We start from the raw sequence: 20,018 nt of genomic DNA, 5'->3' as shown, positions 1-20,018 counted from the left end.
GAGTTTGGAGGAGCCGGGAGAGAGGGTTCAGAGGGCTGGGGAAAAAAAAAAGCTTAAGAGAAGGGGGGACTTAATCAAGCAAAGTGAATTCTGCAGAGGAGAAGGCTGGGAGAGGGTCTGCAGAGAGCCTGCTGTCCTTGTCCCTTCGAGGTAGGTGTCAGGTGTCTGTAAATGGGAGACTTGCTCTGATCTCTCCAGTTCAGCAGGACCCTTTTAAGAAGGCAGCAGTGAAGGTTTGGGTGTGGGGCTGGTGGGGAACATGGGCTTCCATGCTGGCGTGCTGGAGGGCACGTGTGTTGTGTGCCCATAATGGGAGAACACCCCTGCCTGCAGTGGAGGGTTGAGAAGGGTTTTGGGGGCTGTTTTGATACCAGGACAAGTTTAAACAGGTTTGAGCATCTTGTCTGGGCACTTCCTGCACCAGTGCTGTTGCTGGCAGCTGCTCCAACCTCTGCTGCATTCAGGGTGGATGTTTTGAATCTCCTGTGTTTGGGGAACACATCACCTCAGGGAAAAATCCAAACCAACCAAACGTTTTATGTGTGTCCTGCTAAGTCCTGGCCTCCTTCATCCACTCCTGCACTCTGACCTTCCATACTCTTGCTGCTGCTGGGCTGTTTCCGATGTGTTTTTGTTCTGGTTTATTGCACATCTGTTGCCCTGCCCACAACTGAGGCTATTTTATTCTCTTACTCAGTCCTTTCATATCCTCCAACGCTCTTTTGCTGCCGTGTCACACCTGCACCCCACACGGCTCCTCGGGGGCAAGCAATGCCCCTTCCCTGGGGCAGGAATGGGGCTGAGGTCCCTCCTTCCTGGGGCTGGTTGGAGCCCGGTGCTATTTCTGTGCGCTGCGAGGGGAGGCTGGACCCAGTTCCACGTTTATTTTGGGATTTAGCGCGTGTGAGTTGACTCACAGCCCAGGAAAAGCAGCCCGGGCTCGGCTGGGCCCGGCCTGGCGCGCCCAGGGACCATTTTGGGTCCCGCTGGGGTCCCCCCGGGGCTCCGGGCCGAGCGGCCGCAGGGTGCAGCCGGGACCGGCGGCGACAGCGCGACCCTCCGCACCGCTAATTACCGGCCCTCGTTAACGGCGCGGGGCTGGGGGCTCCCTGACACCGCGGGCAGCCCGTGACCTCACACCGAGAGCGTGGCCATTGGCCGAGTGCTGTGTGACCTCACACCGAGAGAGCGTGCCATTGGCCGAGTGCTGTGTGACCTCACACCGAGAGAGCGTGCCATTGGCTGAGTGCTGTGTGACCTCACATGGAGAGCATGCCATTGGCTGAGTGCTGTGTGACCTCACACTGAGGGAGCGTGCCATTGGCTGAGTGCTCTGTGACCTCACATGGAGAGCATGCCATTGGCTGAGTGCTGTGTGACCTCATGGGCAGCCTGTGATGTCACACCAAGAGTGTGGCCATTGGCCGAGTGCTGTGTGACCTCACACCGAGAGAGCGTGCCATTGGCTGAGTGCTGTGTGACCTCACACCGAGAGAGCGTGCCATTGGCCGAGTGCTGTGTGACCTCACACTGAGAGAGCGTGCCATTGGCTGAGTGCTCTGTGACCTCACACTAAGAGAGCGTGCCATTGGCTGAGTGCTGTGTGACCTCACACTGAGGGAGCGTGCCATTGGCTGAGTGCTGTGTGACCTCACACCGAGAGAGCGTGGCCATTGGCCGAGTGCTGTGTGACCTCACACTGAGGGAGCGTGCCATTGGCTGAGTGCTGTGTGACCTCACACCGAGAGAGTGTGCCATTGGCTGAGTGCTGTGTGACCTCACACCGAGAGAGTGTGCCATTGGCTGAGTGCTGTGTGACCTCACACCGAGAGAGCGTGGCCATTGGCCGAGTGCTGTGTGACCTCACACCGAGAGAGCATGGCCATTGGCCGAGTGCTGTGTGACCTCACACCGAGAGAGCGTGCCATTGGCTGAGTGCTGTGTGACCTCACACCGAGAGAGCGTGCCATTGGCTGAGTGCTGTGTGACCTCACACCGAGAGAGCGTGCCATTGGCTGAGTGCTGTGTGACCTCACACCGAGAGAGCGTGCCATTGGCTGAGTGCTGTGTGACCTCACACTGAGAGAGCGTGCCATTGGCTGAGTGCTCTGTGACCTCACACTAAGAGAGCGTGCCATTGGCTGAGTGCTCTGTGACCTCATGGGCAGCCTGTGATGTCACACCAAGAGCGTGGCCATTGGCTGAGTGCTGTGTGACCTCACACCAAGAGTGCATGCCATTGGCTGAGTGCTGTGTGACCTCACACTGAGAGAGTGCGCCATTGGCTGAGTGCTGTGTGACCTCACACTGAGAGCATGCCATTGGCCGAGTGCTCTGTGACCTCACACTGAGAGAGCGTGCCATTGGCCGAGTGCTCTGTGACCTCGTGGAAAGGGCGGTGCTGGGTGGCTGAGACTGGCGCTGTGCGAGCCCATTGGCTCAGCCTGTGATGTCATAGGAGAGCAGTGGTGGTCACTGGCTGGTTTCTGGGTGGCCATGGGAAGGACAGGGTTGTGATTGGCTGAGGCTCCATCGCCTCATCAGCGAGCCTGTGACCTCACAGGGAGCTGTGTGCTCATTGCCTGGCTGAGAGCGACTGCCGTGATGTCATGAGGTAGCAGGGTGCTGATTGGACAGCAGCATGTGACATTGCAGGGCTGCCTGTGACCTGACAGGGAGCACAACAATCGCTGACTGGCAGAGAGTGACATCACAAGGCAGTGCATGACATCACAATGGCACAAGACACTCATTGGCTGGCAGGGTCTGATGTTCTTGGATGGCCCATGACATCACAGGGGAGAGGAATGCTTATTGGCCGACATGGTGTGATGTCCTGAGACAGCCTCTGACATCATGGAAGAGGCAGGCGCTCATTGGTTGTCCGGCTGTGACTTCCAGGAGGAGCACATGACTTCATCGAGGAGGAGACACCTCATTGGTCAGTGGTGTGTGACATCCCGCAGCAGCCCGTGACCTCATGGGTGAGCGGGCGCTCATTGGCTGTTGCGTGTAACCTCATGCCGGACCGCGCGCCCATTGGCCGCCGGGCCGTGACGTCACGGCAGACGGGCCGCTCATTGACGGCCAGCGCGGGAGCGCGAGTGGCGCCGCCTGGCGGGCGCGCGCGCCGGCGCTGCGCGGCGCCGATTGGCCGGCGGGCGGGGCGGGGCGGGGCCGGGGGGCACGTGCCGGCGGGGCCCCGCGGGGCGGGCGGCGATTGGTCGGGCGAACGCGCGCGTGCCCGCGGCGCGAGCGGGCGCGGGGGCAGCGCATGCGCGGGGCGGCGCGGGCGGGCGGCGATGGCGGCGCGGGGCTGATGGCGGCGGCGGGGGCGGCGCTGCGCTGAGGGAGCGGCCCCGGTCCCGGTCCCGCCCGGCCCGACATGGGCAACGAGGCCAGCCTGGAGGGCGGCGGCGACGACGGGCAGCTGCCGCCCGCCGCCGCCGCCGCCGCAGGGGCCCCGCCGCCGCCCGCCGCCGCCGCCGCCGCCAAGCCGCCTTCAGCACCGGGCGGCGGCGGACAGCTCCCGCCCGCCGCCGGGCCCAGGTCAGAGCGCGGGGTCGGGGCCGCGGGTTGGGCTGCGGGGGCTGGCGGGGCGCGAGGCACGGCTGGGTGGGGTGTGGGCACGGGGGAGCAGCGGTGGCGGGGGTGGGGGGACGCGGGCAGGAGCTGCAGCCGTGCCGGGTGAGGGGGAGCCGTGCCGGGTGAGGGGGAGCGGTGCCGGGTGAGGGGGAGCGGTGCCGGGTGCGGAGCGGTGCCGGGGTGTGATGGGGCTGGTGCGTGGGTACCGGGGTGTCTGTGGGGCAGGAGGTGCCGTGCGGAGCTGCTCTGTGGGGCACCTGCAGGCGAACGCAGGCGGTGAGACAGGAGCGTGCACGGACTGCGAGCCCCGGGGACAGGCGGTGCGGCTGTGGGGTGTGGGCAGCGGGAGAAGGCAGCTGAGGCAGGTGATGGAGGCACCCGAGGCAGGTCGCTGCTGGAGGGTACAGCCCCAGCGGAGCTGGCAGCTCCGGGACACCCGTGGGAGGGCAAACGTGCGATTTGGGGCTGGCTGTGGGAGAGGGATGGAGTGCCCGGGGAGGAGTGTTGTGTTTATGGGGCAGGAGAAAGCGGGGTGCTGCCCGGTCCAGCAGCAAGGGAGGAGGCATAAGGAGAAGGGAGAGTGGTTCAGGTTTGGTGGGTCTGGTCAGGATGGGGGGATGGTGTTTGGCAGCACACGGCTGACAGCACTGGGGCGTGTGAGCACCCCAAACGTCGCCACCCCAAATGTGACCACTCCCAAACGTGGCCACCCCAAGTGGAGCCAGCACCAAACGGGAAAGGTCGTTATGTAACAGGAGGGACATGCAGCCCTGCCAGGAGTCATCGGTGCAAAACCTCGCAGGGAACTGCACCGAGCCGTTCTCCTTCTGCCAGCTGGGAGGGAGATACTTCGGAAGCGAGTGCGGGATAAGAGATATTCCTTAAAAGAAAAAAGCCAGTCCTAAACCATCATCCTAGCTGAAAAAAATAAAGGCAAGGAGCAGAAAGTTGCACGGAGGGATGCGGAGGACTCGGTGGGTGGTTCACCCTCGGTGTGTGGCCAAGGCAGTGGCGTTCTGGGCTCTCTGCCTCGCCTGGGCAGTGATGACTGCTGCTGGTCTTGCCAGTTGTGTTGCTTCAGACAGGAAAATCCAGGTGGGAGCCTGAGCGGGAGGCTGCAGTCTTGCCTGGCAGTGGGCTCTGTCCTGCTGGGCTGCAATGGCTGCTCACAGGCACACTGTAACATCCACTGGGCTTTGGGGATGCTACAGCTGTGGGCAGGCTTCTGTCTGTAACATCCCCGTGAGCTTTCACACAGTGAGTGTGAAAAAAAGAACTCTGAGTGAAATTGTGCTCATTTTCCTTTACATTTTTCTCAGTTTCCCTTGCTAGAGAGTCACGACCCCTCTGCTTTGGATTCTGCCAGCGAAAAGTTGTCGTAGCTGCTTGAACAATTTAAAATTAAATACCTGTGGGGCTGTTTAGGCTGCTGTAGTGAGAGGAGCCGAGGAGGCTGTGCAGGTCTGCTGTCTGTCCAACTCTGGCCCTGCTCCTCCATTACTGCCCAGTGCCTGTGTTTGCTGTTGTGTGGTGCTGGGGGTTCCAGGAGCTTTGGGGTCCTGGTTGGAGCAGCAGGATCTGCAGCACTGGCCATGCATGCTCCTCTCCTGCCACAAACACCAGGCTGTTTTTCCCGGCCGTGCTCCAGCCCTCGCACATTGAGCTGATGCTCCTGCGCCTCCTGGGAAGCTGCTGCTGGGGAGCTGCCCTCCCTTGCAATTAATTAAAGCAATTAAAGAGGTGGGCCAAGTGGGGCTGTGCTGTGGAGCAGCAGTGGGATGGGGACGGTGCTGAGCTGTGCCAGTGTTTAAAACTTAAGCGTGGGAGGGGTGTGGGGGGCTGAGATGACACTGGGGGATTTTAATTCAAGGTAGCAAAGTGGCAATGAAGGGAAATCAGGCCTCGAGAAGAAAGTCGCTTTTGTGAGCGCATAAGACACACCATATGTTGTGAAAGGTTCAGCAGAGCACAGGCTGTGCTGGCCAAGCAGTGAGTGTGCAGTGCAAAAGGTGCTGCTCCAGAAACCTCAAGTGGTCAGAGAAAGGGAGTTTCTCTCAATATCAGAGCAATTATTTTTTGTCCTCTGAGTTAAGTAACTGAAATCCACATGTAAGCCAGTGAAAACCATAGTAGTATGACTTTTCTGTGTCATTTTCCACAGTTTGCTTTGTGTTACACAGAGAAATAGCCTGAATACCTTATAGGGGCTGCCCTGGATTTTGGGGTCTTGTGTTTAAATCCATAATAACAGCTTCTAAGAGCCCTGCATCCACTGTGCAGATACTTCAGAGAGCAGAAACCACAAATTGGAGTAGCATCCTCTCACTAAGTTGCAACGTCTACCACTATTTATAAACTTTGATTTTTTGCTTGCATGCTTTGCCGAGGCACGGGGGAGCCAGAGGTTGGAGGGAAGCTGGGAGCAGTGCTCAGCTCTGGGGTGGTTTGGCTCTGCCAGCAGGATGCAGCTCTGGAAAGGGCAGCATGGTGCAGGGTTGCATCAGGCAGGGTGTTTTCAGTGCAGACCTTGTGCAAGGAGCTGCTGGAATCTCACCTGAGGAGGCTGTGCCTGACTCTGGGACACCAGCAAGGAGAGATTGAAGCTGAGGAGGGAGGGAGGGGTTGCTGCTGGTCTGCTCAGACAAACAGAGCCTCTAGCCTGAAAGGAGGTGAATGGCTGGGGCATCCTTAACCTGTAGGATCAAAGGAGCCCAGATTGGTTGCTGATGCATTTGGACAGAAAGCTTTCCAGTGCCTGGCAAGTTCTACTCTGATCCTGCAGAGAGACCCCCTAAGCAGAAGGGACAAGCTCGTTTCATGGGATGGATGGATGGATGGATGGATGGATGGATGGATGGATGGATGGATGAAAAAGGCTTGGATGGCAGAGCAGGGATGATCCCAAATTCAGAACTGTAGCTTGGGGCACAGAGCTTTACATGGCTGGTTTTCCTGGTAACCTGCAGAAAGACTTTATTGCTGCGTCTGATTGTGTGTGCCTGATTTGTGCTGGATTCATTCAGGTTTTTGGTCTCTCTGCTGCTCAGCTGTGGAGCTTGTACAAAGCTCTTTTTGACACCTGGATGCACGAGCTCAGGCTGAAGGATGGGAGAGGGGGAGAGGGGCAGTCTCCTGGGGAGCACTGAGGACCAGCCACACATTCAGGGGCTGTCTGTGGGAGCAGCAGTGCTTTCAGCACCGCTGTTTCTCTGGAGCTGGGAGATGCACATTGTGAGCAGCCAGGTGGGCTGCAGGCTGGGAGGGAGCTTGCTTCCATGACACACTGGCAGAGGTGCCAGGACCTTTGTTTTCCACGCTGTGGGTCGTACCCCAGTATTTCTTAAGCCTCAAGATAGGCTGTGAGCTGAAGGTCCTGAAGCAACCAGGAGGGAATATCTCCAGTACTGCGTGGTAGCACCTTTGGCATGGGCTGTGAGCTCCCTCAGAGCTTGGAACAATGGCAAGGCAAGTGCTGATCCTGTTTAGCCTGCTGTACATTCAGCATTGCTCTGTTTGGCAGGTGATGGAGCTTGAAGTAAAAAATCTGGTGATAGGGAAGAGTATAGGAGAAACAGAACTGAAAGAAAGCCCTTTAAATCAGAGAAACTTTGGACAAACCATTGCAGTTTGGATGTTCCCTTTTACCCTCTCAGTAGCACACTTGAGTGTGCTTGTTTGCTTGCCATAAAGTACCATCACAATGAGAGATAAGAAGTTTATACATAAAGATAATTGTTTTTAAAAAAGCAACTTTGCCTCTTTCTTTTTAAATGGGCATTTTTCCCAAGCTTGCAGAAATGAGCAGTCGATGTCCTTTTTCATATGACTGTGCTAGAAATAAAACCAGACTGTGTGATGGGAAGTCAGGCTGTGGAGAGGGCTCACGCTCACCTGGAGGGCCCAGAGAACCAGCTCCATCCTCATTTCTGTGCTCTGCTCTCCCCAAAGGCTCTGAGCCCTGCACAGGATGGGCCAGAGGCATCCCCATCAGAGGCATTGCTGGGAATTTCCTCCAATATTAAAATAGTTTTTCCCTGGCTGAGCCATGGACTGGCAGTCTGGAGAAGCCTGCCATGCTTCTCCATTTACTGAGCATTAGTTTATTTGCTGCAAGACATTTGGAGGGTCAGGAGGAATCTGAGGCTGGGTTTAAGTGAGGAGGGGAAGAACAGACGCTCGGTGTTTTGAGATCATGAAACTTGTGCGAGCAAAACAAAAAGCAAAAGGAGTAGAAAATGGTATACATGATGGATTGAATCAAAATATTTGTGGTGTTAAATACCCCATTGGGCTTCAGTTTATGTTCTCTCATGATGGCAGGCGGTGCTGGCTGTGACACTGTGCTTCGCGTGCTTGTGATTGCTCTGACAGCAGCCATTGGGCCACTGAATCCAGACGGCACAATTCTGGGTGCTTAAGTAACTCCAAAACCTCTTCTGGGAACGTGCTCATCAATATTCACAGTGTTTGGCATCAATTATTAATGCCTTTATTTCCAAAACAAATACACAGATTTGCAGTCTGCCTCACAGGTTGGGGTTTCTCTCTGCGGGATCCAGCCTGGATGGTTCGCTGTGGGCGTGGATCTTTACCCCTCACTTTCACTGGGTGAGGGGCTCCTGGGGATGTCCCTGCAGTGTCCACTTCTGCTCAGAAAGGATATAGAAGAATTTGGAAGGATTAATATCCTTTGCTGTGTTGTGATATCCTCAGCTTGTGTTGAAAAGTTGGAGGAGTCCTTCTGGTACAATTGGAAGCTATGGCAGGGCAGCTTCCTTTGGAAAGCTGAGTGCTGATGGTCAGCCTTCTAGTGGAAGGTGTTTCTGCCCTTGGCAGGGGATAGGAACTAGGTGATCTTTAGGGTCTCTTCCAACCCAAGCCATCCTGATTCTTCTGCTGATGCTCAGGAATGGAGCTGCAGCTCAAGTGGCCACATCCATTGAGGCTCGTGGGTCCCTCCACATTGTTGCTCATGCTGAGCTGGCTTCTGCCTCTCCACTTCTGCTTCTCCAGCATGCTGCAATAAAGCTGTTTCTTTTCTCTGCTGTGTGAATCAAGCACATATTTGATGTTTCCCATCATGTCTCCAATTCAGTGCAAACAGCTAGTCAGTGCTGTGGCATATTCCTGCAGTTTATATGAGTTTGGGGAATACTTGATGTGCATCTGGACTGGCAGAACACCACAGCCTGCCTGCCACACAGCCTCTCTGCACAGCCGTCTTCACCGCTCCCTGGCTGGGGCTGGCACTGGGGCTGGCCCAGGGTGTTTTTCCAGCAATCCCTTTCCAATATCAGGCTAATTTCCTAGGGTGTGAGGTGCCCCTTGGCAAGGATGGGACAGGCAGTCAGGGTGCAGAGTGCTTCCCAAGAGCAGGTAGCTCAGCAGGGTGAAAGGGTTTCATGGCAAAGGCATTACCGTTTTTCACTAAATGTGACAATGACATTATCACGTGGACTTTGCTGTTGAGTGCCGCTGCTCCAGGATGTTCCTTGGGGTTTTTTTTGGCTAGTGAGTGACAGCAAGTGCTGATGGTCATCCCGGTCCCACACATCGTAAACTGTTATTCATCTTGAATTTGAGATCGTCGCTGTTGAGCCATCACTGTGTTTTCAAATGTCTGTTTGAATGACAGATCTGTTATTTTTGTATCAGTCTATGAGCACGACTATTCCTATGAACAAGTTTTTTTGTCTTTTTTTGTGCTTGGAGGTGCTAAGCTCCGGCATGACCCCGAGGTGCTGCTGTGCAGCCTGTCAGTCATTGATGAGCGCGTCGTACCGCTTCTCATGTCACTGATGCTGGGAAGTTTCTGTCAATGTGGTGAGCTGGCTCCTCTCTGGGAGCACCCAGCACCTCCAGTGTGCTGTTTAGGAGCCTGGAAGAGCAATCAGCATCGCTGGACTCTATTAATGTTAGCCTGGGCTTTATGGCGTGCCTGGAAGAGATGTTCATGAGGTGCTCTGCTCATGTTTAATACCAAAGATGATTTAACTACACTGATGGTGGTGTCTCACTCATTCTTGGCCTCTGCAGCTTTTCTGGTGTCTGTTTGATATTGAAGAGTGACCCCAGCCCCATTAAGAGGCTGGGAACAGTGGGTTGGGAGGACAGGAGACAGCAGCTCCCTACCCTTGTTGAGCTCCCCAGAGACAAGTCAAGGAACGCACCTCTGAATGCAATTTTTATTTTGTTTTTAATTTTTATCTGTGTAAGCGCCATGATTTGGCTGGAGATGGGGAGGGAATGCACCCTCCAGCCTGGCTGCTGGCACTGGGTGGCAAAGATGGTTACAATGGCTGATGGCTAGCAAAGACACACCTCTGCAGTTCAGAGGCTCATGCTAGCCAAATGGTAATGAAATGGATGTTAAGAGTGAGGATAAATAAGTGTAGAAGCAGTTTACCAGACAGAATAATGGGATATATGATCACAGAAGGTTTAAGTAAAACCATTGCCTTTGAATAGACAGAGTTGCCCTCAGTCCAAAACTATAGTTTCTGTGATGAGCAGCAGATTAGCTGTTCTTACTGGCTTCATTCCCCCCTGAAGATGTGATTAATGAGTTTGATGCATTCTCTTTTTTCAAAAATGATTTAGTTGTGTTTCTAGGTCATTGTCTATAGAAGAAAAATGTTGGTATATTTAATGCAGTAGAGTGCGTTAGGGATCTTCTAAGAGGAGCTACAACACAAACCCCTCTCCTGCCCAGTGTGTTCCCAGACCTCTCTCCTGTCCCTGTCCTTAGCACAGGAAGGAAGAGACTTCACACCTTCTCCCTAGAGCAAGAAGATGAACATCTCCATGTGGAGACTGCCAGTGCTCCCTGGGCTGGGCACGGTTGTCCAAGAACCAAGTGACTGCAATGGGCTGTGCAGGTAGAAGCACAGGGCTGGGGGAACCTCTGGGTCATTACTTGCTGGTAGACACCATTAGACACCCCATCACACCCCCACTAACGAGGTAATGGCTGAGATCTTAAATGAGACACTGTTCTTATGGAGGCAGACTGGGAGAGCTGGGGTTGTTTGGTCTGGAGAAGAAAAGGCTCCAGGGGGCCCTTAGAGCCACCTGGACCTCTTCTCTCATCATGTGTAGGTCCTCATGAGAAGAGCACTTCCTGTCCTCTTGGAGGGGTTCCTCTTTTTTGATAGCTATAACTGAACTTAGAACAAGCAGATGCTGCACAGAAAACTCATCCATGCTGCTTAAGAAATGTTGCAGAATTCTGAGGGTTTTTGGGCATGTATGTGTGACTAACTGTTCTTCACTCGGTTCCAAGACCTGACAGGGACCACAGGCTCTCAGACATGACAAAGCAGTTTCCCACGCTGAATAGCTTTCAGATGAGGATTTGACAGCTCCTCTGAAGGACGTGGAAGAAAAATCACCATGAATCAAAATGTCATTTGGTTTAGATGTGGCCAAATCCCGCATTTCAGCCGGGATCTCCAAGGGTGGCAGGACCTCCTCGATCCAGCCCAGGGTGCTGGAGGCCTCAATGGCAGGGACACTTGCAGAGGCCAGATGTCAATAGCTGAGAGCAGTCCTGAACCTTTTTTTCTCTTTGTTTCCTTGCATACCAGTGGAACATTGCTTTGTAGCCTGTCCTGAGTCTTTCCTGACCTTGGGGCTCATGAGCTTTTCCAGCTGCTGAGAGGCTCAGAGCCTGGTTCTGGTGGACATCCCTTTGCAGGACCAGTCCTGAGGGTTGTAGCATCATGAATAGGAAGATTTATTTTCAAATTTGCCTTTATTTATGGATTTTTAGCTCTGTTAGGAGATGCTTGGAGTATGCAGCCTCTTCTGGTGTGATCTCAGGGTGCTTCTCAGGTTGCTCCACCCTCAGAAGTTGTATGGGGGAATGAAGTCAATGTGAGATGTCTCTTCTTCAGCTGTTGAATGAATCCTCAGGGGTTTGTTGCTCTTAACCCACCTGAGACCCAAATGGGTCTAACTTGGGCTTTCCAGTAGAAGAAGGAGTCTGTTGGTAGCTTGTGCCCTTCCTTCATCAGTCTAGACAAGAGGAGTACGAAAAGATTCTGCCATATTTAATGTCTGCAAAAGGATGAAGTTGTGCGTGGGAATTACTTGCAAAGATTGACATGTTGTAGCTGCTAACCACACTTATTTTTTTTATTATTTAACCAAAAAACAGATTGCAGCCTAGGAAAAACAGCATGGTTTTTTTTTTCTTTCATCTTCTAAAGAAAACATTTCACTTATAGATATGTGAATTTATGCATTATAAAATAGGAATAGTTGAAAATTGGAAATGTATAATAAGTTCTTAAGGGACTTGATAATTTTCCTTTGTCGTGTGGAAAAAACCCAAATCAGCTGATAGTACAAAGCTTATGAAAGGCTGGGGAAAATGTGGGGCTGAACTAGATCTTTTTCCATGTTGACTCCGAACTGTACTTTTTCTTTTGATGAAACATGAAATTACTTTTAATTTTGTTTCAATCCTAGTTACATAAACTATTATTTGATTGTACAGCTGGACTGAAAAACTGTAGGAGGTCTCACATTTAGGATTTTGCTGCCTCTCTCTCATTAAGCCTACAGCCTGATTTCTTTAAATGCACCTATTAATCTTCTTAGGGAGACAAATTGTTGTTTGGTTGGGATTTTTCTCTCTCTCTCTTTTTTTTAATTTTAAACACTAACCTCCCAGTTAACTGGCAGAGTAAACTGCTGGTTTGGAGCCCGTGCAGGTAGGGCTGTGCTGCAGCTGGGCTCCGCAGTGCCGGCGCCTGCTGCCTTGCTGGGCTGGGTTTGGTCTGCTTGGCTTCAACACCCGAGGTGGTCACAGCCTGAGCTGTTCTCATCGTGCTCAGCAACGACCTCCGAGTTGACAGGAAGGAGTAAAAGTATTTTTTCCCATTTTAATTTTGCTGTAGGCTACTTCAGCAGTTCATCTGCAGTAACTTGCCAGAGGAGTGGCTGCCCTGTCCCTGGAAGTGTTCAGGGCCAGGCTGGATGGGGCTTGGAGCAACCTGGTCTAGTGGCAGATGTCCCTGCCCACAGCAGGGGGGTTGGAATGAAATGATCATTAAGGTCCCTTGCAGCCCAAATCATTGTGTGATTTTATGAACTTCTGTTGCATTTTTGATTTCCAGTCTGAGACTCATGGGGTTCCAGGTTTGAGACCCATTAATATAGTCCTTGTAGGACCAGCAGTAGGACACAAAGAACTCCATGTTGTCCTTCAAATGTGCAGATTTTTCTGCTTTGTTGTCTCCTGCCCACCAACAATAAGCCACCATAATTTGGGTTTCTTCTTCCCTGCTCAGCACAGGATTTCTCAACTCTCTGGGCAAGCGGTGGTGGCGGCCCTTTGGGACGCTGCCCTTTTGAGCCTTCTCCTCTCCCCTCTGCTGGGGTGGCTCTGGGGAGGCTGAGGGAGCTGCTGTCAGGCTCAAGCACATCCGTGGGCTGCAGCAGCTCTGATAGGAACTGGTGAGATGTCTGGAGCAGATAGTGCTGGAGCACATTGTGCTGGGGCCGGGCGGCAGCGGCAGCTCTCTGTACGCGCTCCTGACGCCGGCCTACGTGAGGAGGTGATGGTGGGTGTTGCTCTCATCCCTGTAATACTCACCATCCTTTGTATTCAGCACAGATCTGTAGTCCCAAGGAGCAAAAATATCCAAGCCTTCTCCTTTTCCCACCTGTATCGAAGTTGTGGATGTTTTGCTTGGGAATCCTGTAGCTGGGGAGCACACCAGGAAAAGAGGTTGTTTTTGTTTATATAGTGTATTATAGAACCTGTTGTCATGGTGGTGATTTTCAGAACCCATTTACCACTATATTAGATGAGGTTTTGACTGGGTACACACTGCAGTTATGACAGAACATCAGTTCCTGTTGCAGTGGAAAAGATGATCCCTATCACTACATTACATGCCACTGATTACCTCAACCTGGCAAAAATAAGGCATCCAGAAACATCCCACTGGGAGGAAACTGTGAAGAAGTGTCTCCTTAGGCATGCTTTTTCTGCTTTATTTTATCTATCTTCCTCATCTTCCAGTCTCTCTACCTTGTTAATGGATGTTAAGCACTGGTGAATGGATTAGGATAGGATTCCTCTTGGCCATACAACTCAGTTTCATCCAACCCATGTCCACAATTACCTATTTAATTTTGATTTATTATTAAGTGACAATGTAGACCCAAACACTCTGAATTGGCAAATTATCACACCCTTCTTTTTCTTTGAAATATGCAAACAAAAAGCAACCAGCTGCTCTGGGTAGGAATAAAGTGCCTTCTGCTTCTCAACGTGTCTAAAATTTGCTTCACTTACCAACTAAACTTCTCAGCCTTAAATTTTACCTGCTGCCATTTCTGCCAAGCTAAGCCTTCGAGGGTTCTGCAAGGACAGATACATCAAATATGCAGATGCCTCCATCTCTTTGGGGACAAATGTTCTGGGCTGAGGTACGTGCAGCAGGGAAATGCAGGCAGGGACAAGGAGCCTCAAAGAGTTGCAGAAGCTGGAAAATTGTTTTCCTTTGATCCTATAAAGAATTTGGCAGGGGAATTTCAGGCTCTTCTATTTCAAAAGTACATTTAAACTAAACAGCTTCAGATATTGAAGTTGATGGTGTCTCTGACAGTATTGGTAATGTATTGTTCCTTTACCTTTCCTGTTGTGAATAATGAGTTTTACACATGAAAACATAATTCTGAGTTTGGTTTGCCATTCCACTTCATATCTCTGAAAACCAGAAAGTGCAAATCTAAGACACAAAAGCACTGATGCTGAGCCCATCCAGTGCCAGCCCCCGGGCAGTGTCCCACCAGGCACTTGCAGCCACAGTCTTAAATAACAAACATTGTTGGACCCTGTGAGCTGGTGTGGGGAATGTCAGGGAGGAAGAAACCTCTGCAGCTGAGAAGTGTTCTGAGAAACATAACCTGATGTGAAGATGTTGTTTAAAGGCATCTGGCCGTGTTGGACACAGAGTTCTCCTCCTCACAGGGAAATGTGGGCTCATCAGTTTTTCCGTGTACCCCTCCACATGTGCTGTATTTGGAGCTCTTCATGGGGGATCAGTTGATGGCTGCTTCCTCAGTCCCTGCCCAAATCTCTTGATTGCTCTTCCACACCTCAGGAATCCACTCTCCTGGTAACCTGAGGCAACAAAAAAAAAATAGAATTAAGGACCTAAGTGGCCTGGGGAAGAGTTAAAGGGACTACTATGAGCTAGCTAAAATGCACAGAGGTGCAAAGGCACCAACTGCAGGATGGATGAAAATGCTATGGTTTTTCACAGACACACACAAAAAATTAGGTCCTTTGTTTCATTTGCCCAGGCTCAGATAAATGAGGGTGCAAAGTCAGGATTTTTTGGTTGCTGCATAGTCACCAGGAGCTGCCTGTCTCTCTGCAGTATGGCACTCTGATTTCCTCTCCTGGAAATTGCTTTTTAACTGTGTTTTTCTTTCCTTTTTCTAAAAATACAAACCAGTTTCTTTCTGGTCTGTCATTACTGCCTCTTTTTTAACAGCACTTCTCTTTCTGATGGATCTTCCTATTTTTTTTAAGCCTGGAATGAATGTTGTTCTTCATTCTGGGCTGAGTTTGGTTGACTCAAGCTGTCATGGAGATGGATAATGATACATTTTTTTGCATCAGATTTTAATTTTGGAGCATGGGTGGAACTCATCCAAAAAAAAGGCCCTGCAATCTTCCCAGTTTCTTAATGGTTGAATACCAGCTTCTTGTGGAAGGTAGAAGTGTGGGGACCCTTGTGTGGTGTGGACATGACTGGGGATGTTGAGCTGTTGGAGCCAGACCCCTGGATTGACCCCTTTTTTTGCCCAACTGTGACAAAAAAGTGTTGGTGCTTGTTTTGGATCAGTTTTGTGCAGCCAGCCAGCACCTGCAGGAATCTGTCCAGCTCCTGGACAGAGGCAAGCCTGAATGCAAAAGGGAGAATTGCAGAACCAGAGCTTGGTGCCACTCTGTGGGGAAGGAAGCCAGAAGCAAGTCAGGAGAACAGGCTGCCTTTGCTCTTCTCTTTGAATTGCTTTCCAAAATGCGTTTTTCCCAAAATAACTTAATTGTATATTTTTTGGGGTGGATTGTTCTATATTTGTTGATGAGCATTAAATTGATGTTTTCTGAGAATGGTCCAACATGGCTTGCAGAACTCTTTGCAGAGCATCAGTGTCTGATTTAGAAGCCATCACTACATGTGGCTATGGTTGTTTTCTGTGCCTCACTCTGCATTTCTTGACCTTGGACTTCACCTGCCATGATGTTTCAAGACTTCCAGTTCAGGAGAGCCTTCTACAGCTCTTTGCATTCAGCTTCAGTGTTGAATATGCTGAATAAATTTGCATGGCTCAGCAAACTTGTCCTTTCTTTATCCCCCCTCCTTCCCAAGCCATTTATGAATATCTCATTTATCCCATGGCAAGATCCTGCACCTCTGCTTGTGAAAACCTGACCATCTGCCTCCATCCTTGGTGTCCTAAATCCTGATAAGTTATTAACCCATAAGAAGGATTCCCCTTATTTCTTCATCTTCTATTACTTCTTTCTTTCTCCCCTTTCTTTCTAGATTTTTATCCTAACAATGTTCCCACTTGAGATGATTTTTCATACTAAGTATTGCCTTTTACTCCTGTAGCTTGGTTGTTTAATGATATTGCTGTGTTATAGCCATGTCTTAAACCTTTTCTTGACGGTGCATGTTTTGCTAACAGGTGCCATGGAAACTTCCCTTTGTCACCCTTCCACCTGCTGCTTTTAATTTCTTTCTAACAAACCTTCTCACTTTTTCTCTTCTTTTTTTCCTGGTTGTATCTGAAAATTATAGTAATCACGTGAATTTCTGTGTTTTTTCCCAGCCCTGCAGATAGATTGAAGCCAAGTCTCTTGCAGTCACTGTTACTGAAAGTTTGTGTGTCAGGTTTGGCTGCTCAGAGTTCCTGTCACAGGATTAAGTCCAGAGCAGGTAGCTTCATCCTGCATTGCTTTAGGGAATAGCTGACGAACTAAACAAAAAATTGTGTCGCTGCTAATTAAAATCAGAGAGGCTCTCAAGGAGGGCAGGCGTGGGTTATAATCATAGATTTACAAGATAAGCCTTCACCAGCCGTGTGCCATAAAAATTCCTTAGCTTCGTGCCATGGTTTATCTTTCAGCTTTGCTGGCATTTCGTAAATACAGAGCAGTAATTCATGGTGTTGGCTTTCCTGGGACAAAGGCCTTCAGTTAAGCGTGACTGCAGCAATCAGCTCTTCTACCCTTTAATTGCCAGAGCTCACATTGAGGATGTGAGTGCATTGAAGGCTGAGGGGAGTGGCTGCTGCTTGCCTGGGGTACTCTCCCCAGCATCCTCATCCTTTCTGCTGCCCACAGTACTTTCAAGATTGTCATGGCTCTTTTATGGAATTTTAGCACACATAAATGACTTGCTCATAGCAATCAGTTGTACCAGGGAAGGATATGGAGGCAACACATGGAGTAGCTGAGTGGAAACCAGACTGAGGAGTCTGCAGCCCACACCTCTCGTGGCTCCTGGGGACATTTATCCCTGGTTTAGCTGCTGTTTCCCTACCTGCTCTTTGGTATTGCTCGCAGGGCCATAACTCTGTGGCACAGCTCTTCATCATTCATTGCAGATCTTCCAAATCCTGCAGTAAAGAGGAGAGGAGCTCTGCAGGCAGCAGCATGGCCACCCTCAGCATCACCTGAATTAATGCCAAACGAGGGGCACTTAATGACCCCAGACCTGCTGAGCAGCCTCCCCTTCAGCAGTGTGGGGTGACTGATGCCTCCTGTCCCTCCAGGTCTTCCCAAAGACTCCAAGGCTTCACCTGCACTGAAGGTCCAAAGCTGACCTTCCAAGTGCACCCATTCACTGGATGAGGTGATGTTCCTCCTTGTCTTGGATCTTTCAGATTCCTCCTAAGTGCCCGAGAGAGGCAGAGAGGGATTAGATACCCCACAGCCTTTCTGGGATCTCTGTGTTCATCCCAGGCACGGTGAAGCCTGGCTCTGCACCTGCACTTTCCTGGTTCTCATCACACAGCTCCTCTCACACCGTGCAGCTGATGGCATTTTGATCAAGAGGTGGCTTCTACTGTCTCTGGAAGATTTAAAAGTAGTTTTCAGCTATCACAGAGGAAACAGATTTTCCCCTGGCGCTGAAGTAGAATGAATATTGGACACTGCACTTACCCCTGAGATATTTTAATGCTTTGAAGTTCAAGATCATTAATGTTCTCAGCAACAATTATATCATTTAAAAAGGAGACCCTGTTCAAACCTTTGGACCTTTATCGTGCCTGCTCCTGTAAAGCTATCAGAAGTGATCTCTTTGATATATATAGGACTGAGATCATTACCTGCTGACTCTTCTGTCAGGCCCATTTGCCTTTGGCTCTGAAGGGTTTGGCCAAGATCCTGACAGTGGTGGCCACAGATTTCAGGCATCAGCAGCTGAAAGAGCAGCTCCCCAGAGCAGCATGTGGTGGTCTGCAGGTCACTCAGTGACCTCCTGGCTTGTGAGAGCTCATGTGAGAGATGCAAAACCCTGCCCTGACTCCAGTTCAGGTCTTGGGGTTCATAGAGGCTGCTCTGGACTCTACAGGGATCAGTTGCCTTGCATTTATTATCAGATGTTCATTATGGTCTGTATAGGGTGTCTAATAGACATCTGACCTTGGGATTCTTTGGAGAGGTCTGGGGATGTTGTTATGAGCAGGAACAGCCACTGCTCTGGTTTTATATTGCAAAATGCTCTAAGGGAAATTACTCTTAGCCCAACCAGGGCTAAGTAAGGTTCAAATTAAGTATTTGCTTGCCACATATCAAAATTAGAATGGTAAACAACAGAATATAATAAAATAGGGTTGAAAATAAAGTGTTCCGAGTTGGAAGGGCCTTCAATGATCATTTAGTCCAACTGCAAATGATAATGATTCACAAACCTTTACAAAAAGGCAGTTGTGCAGGAATGAAAATAAGCAAGGAAATGCTTATTTAGAGCTTAAATCAGTCATAAACCCCTCTTCTGGTATGTAGGATTCAGCTAATAAGATGGCAGATGCCTCTCAACAGCCGTGGCTGACAGAGCAGCAGCGAGAGTGACATTGATGTGTTCTCCTCTTGCTGATTCTGGGCTGAACTAGACATGGTGCTGATGCAGAGAATAACTGGTTTGTGGTGGCTGTGTAAAGTGGAAATCTCCTGGTTCCTGTTACCTTTCCGTGGATGGCATTTTAAACAAAGGGAAAACCAGCAGCAGCTCTAGGTGTGTTGTCTCCTGCAGAACCAGGGCCAGAGGAGGGTGGAGGTTAAGGACCCGAATTATTACCAGATTGGGTGGAAGCAGGAGCTCAAGTACACTGTCAGCATCAGGAGATGAGTTTTAGGGATGCCTCAGTCACTGGGAAAATGCCTGACAGAAGCTGCATCTTATTTGACAGGGATAAGGCAACCCTGGAGCACAAAGCTGCAGGAGAACAGGGTTTTTCCACTGCTCACAAAAGCAAGTCATTAAACACTGTGGCCTTTCACAAGAGTGCTTGTGTTGCCATCTAATAAATACTCCCTGGCAGTTTCTAGTCACCATTTCATATTTTCTATTTTGATTTCAGCTGTGTGGCATTCGCTGTTTTTAAACCATTCATTTCCAGAGTGATCCTCTTCCTGCATGGACATCGGTGTAATTAATTTAGGGGCACTTGGATTTAAGCAGGTGCTTAATTTTGGGGGCTTCTTTTTTGTCAAAGCAGAGCCTGATACAGGATTCCCTGTGTCGGATGTGGGACTTTTTAGAGCTACAAGGTGCCCCCAATAAAACACCCTAGCTCAGGGTATATCTGAGCATCACTAGTGTGAGATTTTCAGTGCACAGAGCTGAAACCAAAGGCCCTCCACATCAGACTCTTCTTTTTCTGTTTATTTATTAAAAGGGTTGTCCTATTTTCTAGTCAGACTTGCTGACAGGCAGTGTATACCAGCTAACATTTGCTATTATCCTGTGCTGTTCCTTTGCCGACCCATAACCATTCAGAATGATCTTTCCAAGTCAAACCCAGTGCCATTTTGACCTAGAGTACAACTGCCAGCTTGTTTAGCTACCTTTTTATTTTTTTCTAAATAGGTTCTACTCAGTGATTCTTAAAATCAGTCATGTGGATGTTCACATCAGGTTTCAGTCGAACCAACTAGGTCAAATCTCTGCTCATAGCTGAGCAGCTCTAATTCTTGTTGGTCAGCCCAGCCTCCCTCTTTTAGGTGTGAGCCTCTTCACATGTCTCTCTTCATATTTTGAGTTGTTTGCTGCTCATCCCCTTGGTTTTACTGCAGATAAACAATCAATTCCCCTCTTTTTCTACCCAGTTTTCCCTCTTTTTTTTTTTCTACTAACAGACTTGCTTGTCCTCATTTTTCTGATTTTTGATCT

The 20,018-nt window shown here is 50.3% G+C and overlaps 1 protein-coding gene across 2 annotated transcripts in view; it reads left to right on the top strand.

Annotated features, from left to right (window-relative positions):
- Positions 1 to 3,277: 3,277 nt before the first annotated feature.
- The window catches only part of BSN (bassoon presynaptic cytomatrix protein), an 88,678-nt gene continuing 71,937 nt past the window's right edge, over positions 3,278 to 20,018 (top strand). For both annotated transcript variants that reach the window (XM_064432313.1, XM_064432312.1), the window contains exon 1: positions 3,278 to 3,549. In XM_064432313.1, the coding sequence (XP_064288383.1) occupies positions 3,386 to 3,549 (164 nt within the window). In that variant the 5' untranslated portion in view covers positions 3,278 to 3,385. The remainder of the gene's footprint in view (positions 3,550 to 20,018) is intronic.

Source organism: Passer domesticus, chromosome 9 (assembly GCF_036417665.1).
Source record: "Passer domesticus isolate bPasDom1 chromosome 9, bPasDom1.hap1, whole genome shotgun sequence".
NCBI lineage: Eukaryota > Metazoa > Chordata > Aves > Passeriformes > Passeridae > Passer > Passer domesticus.
The sequence above is the reverse complement of the archived record's forward strand: the minus strand, read 5'-3'. Positions and strand labels throughout refer to the sequence as shown.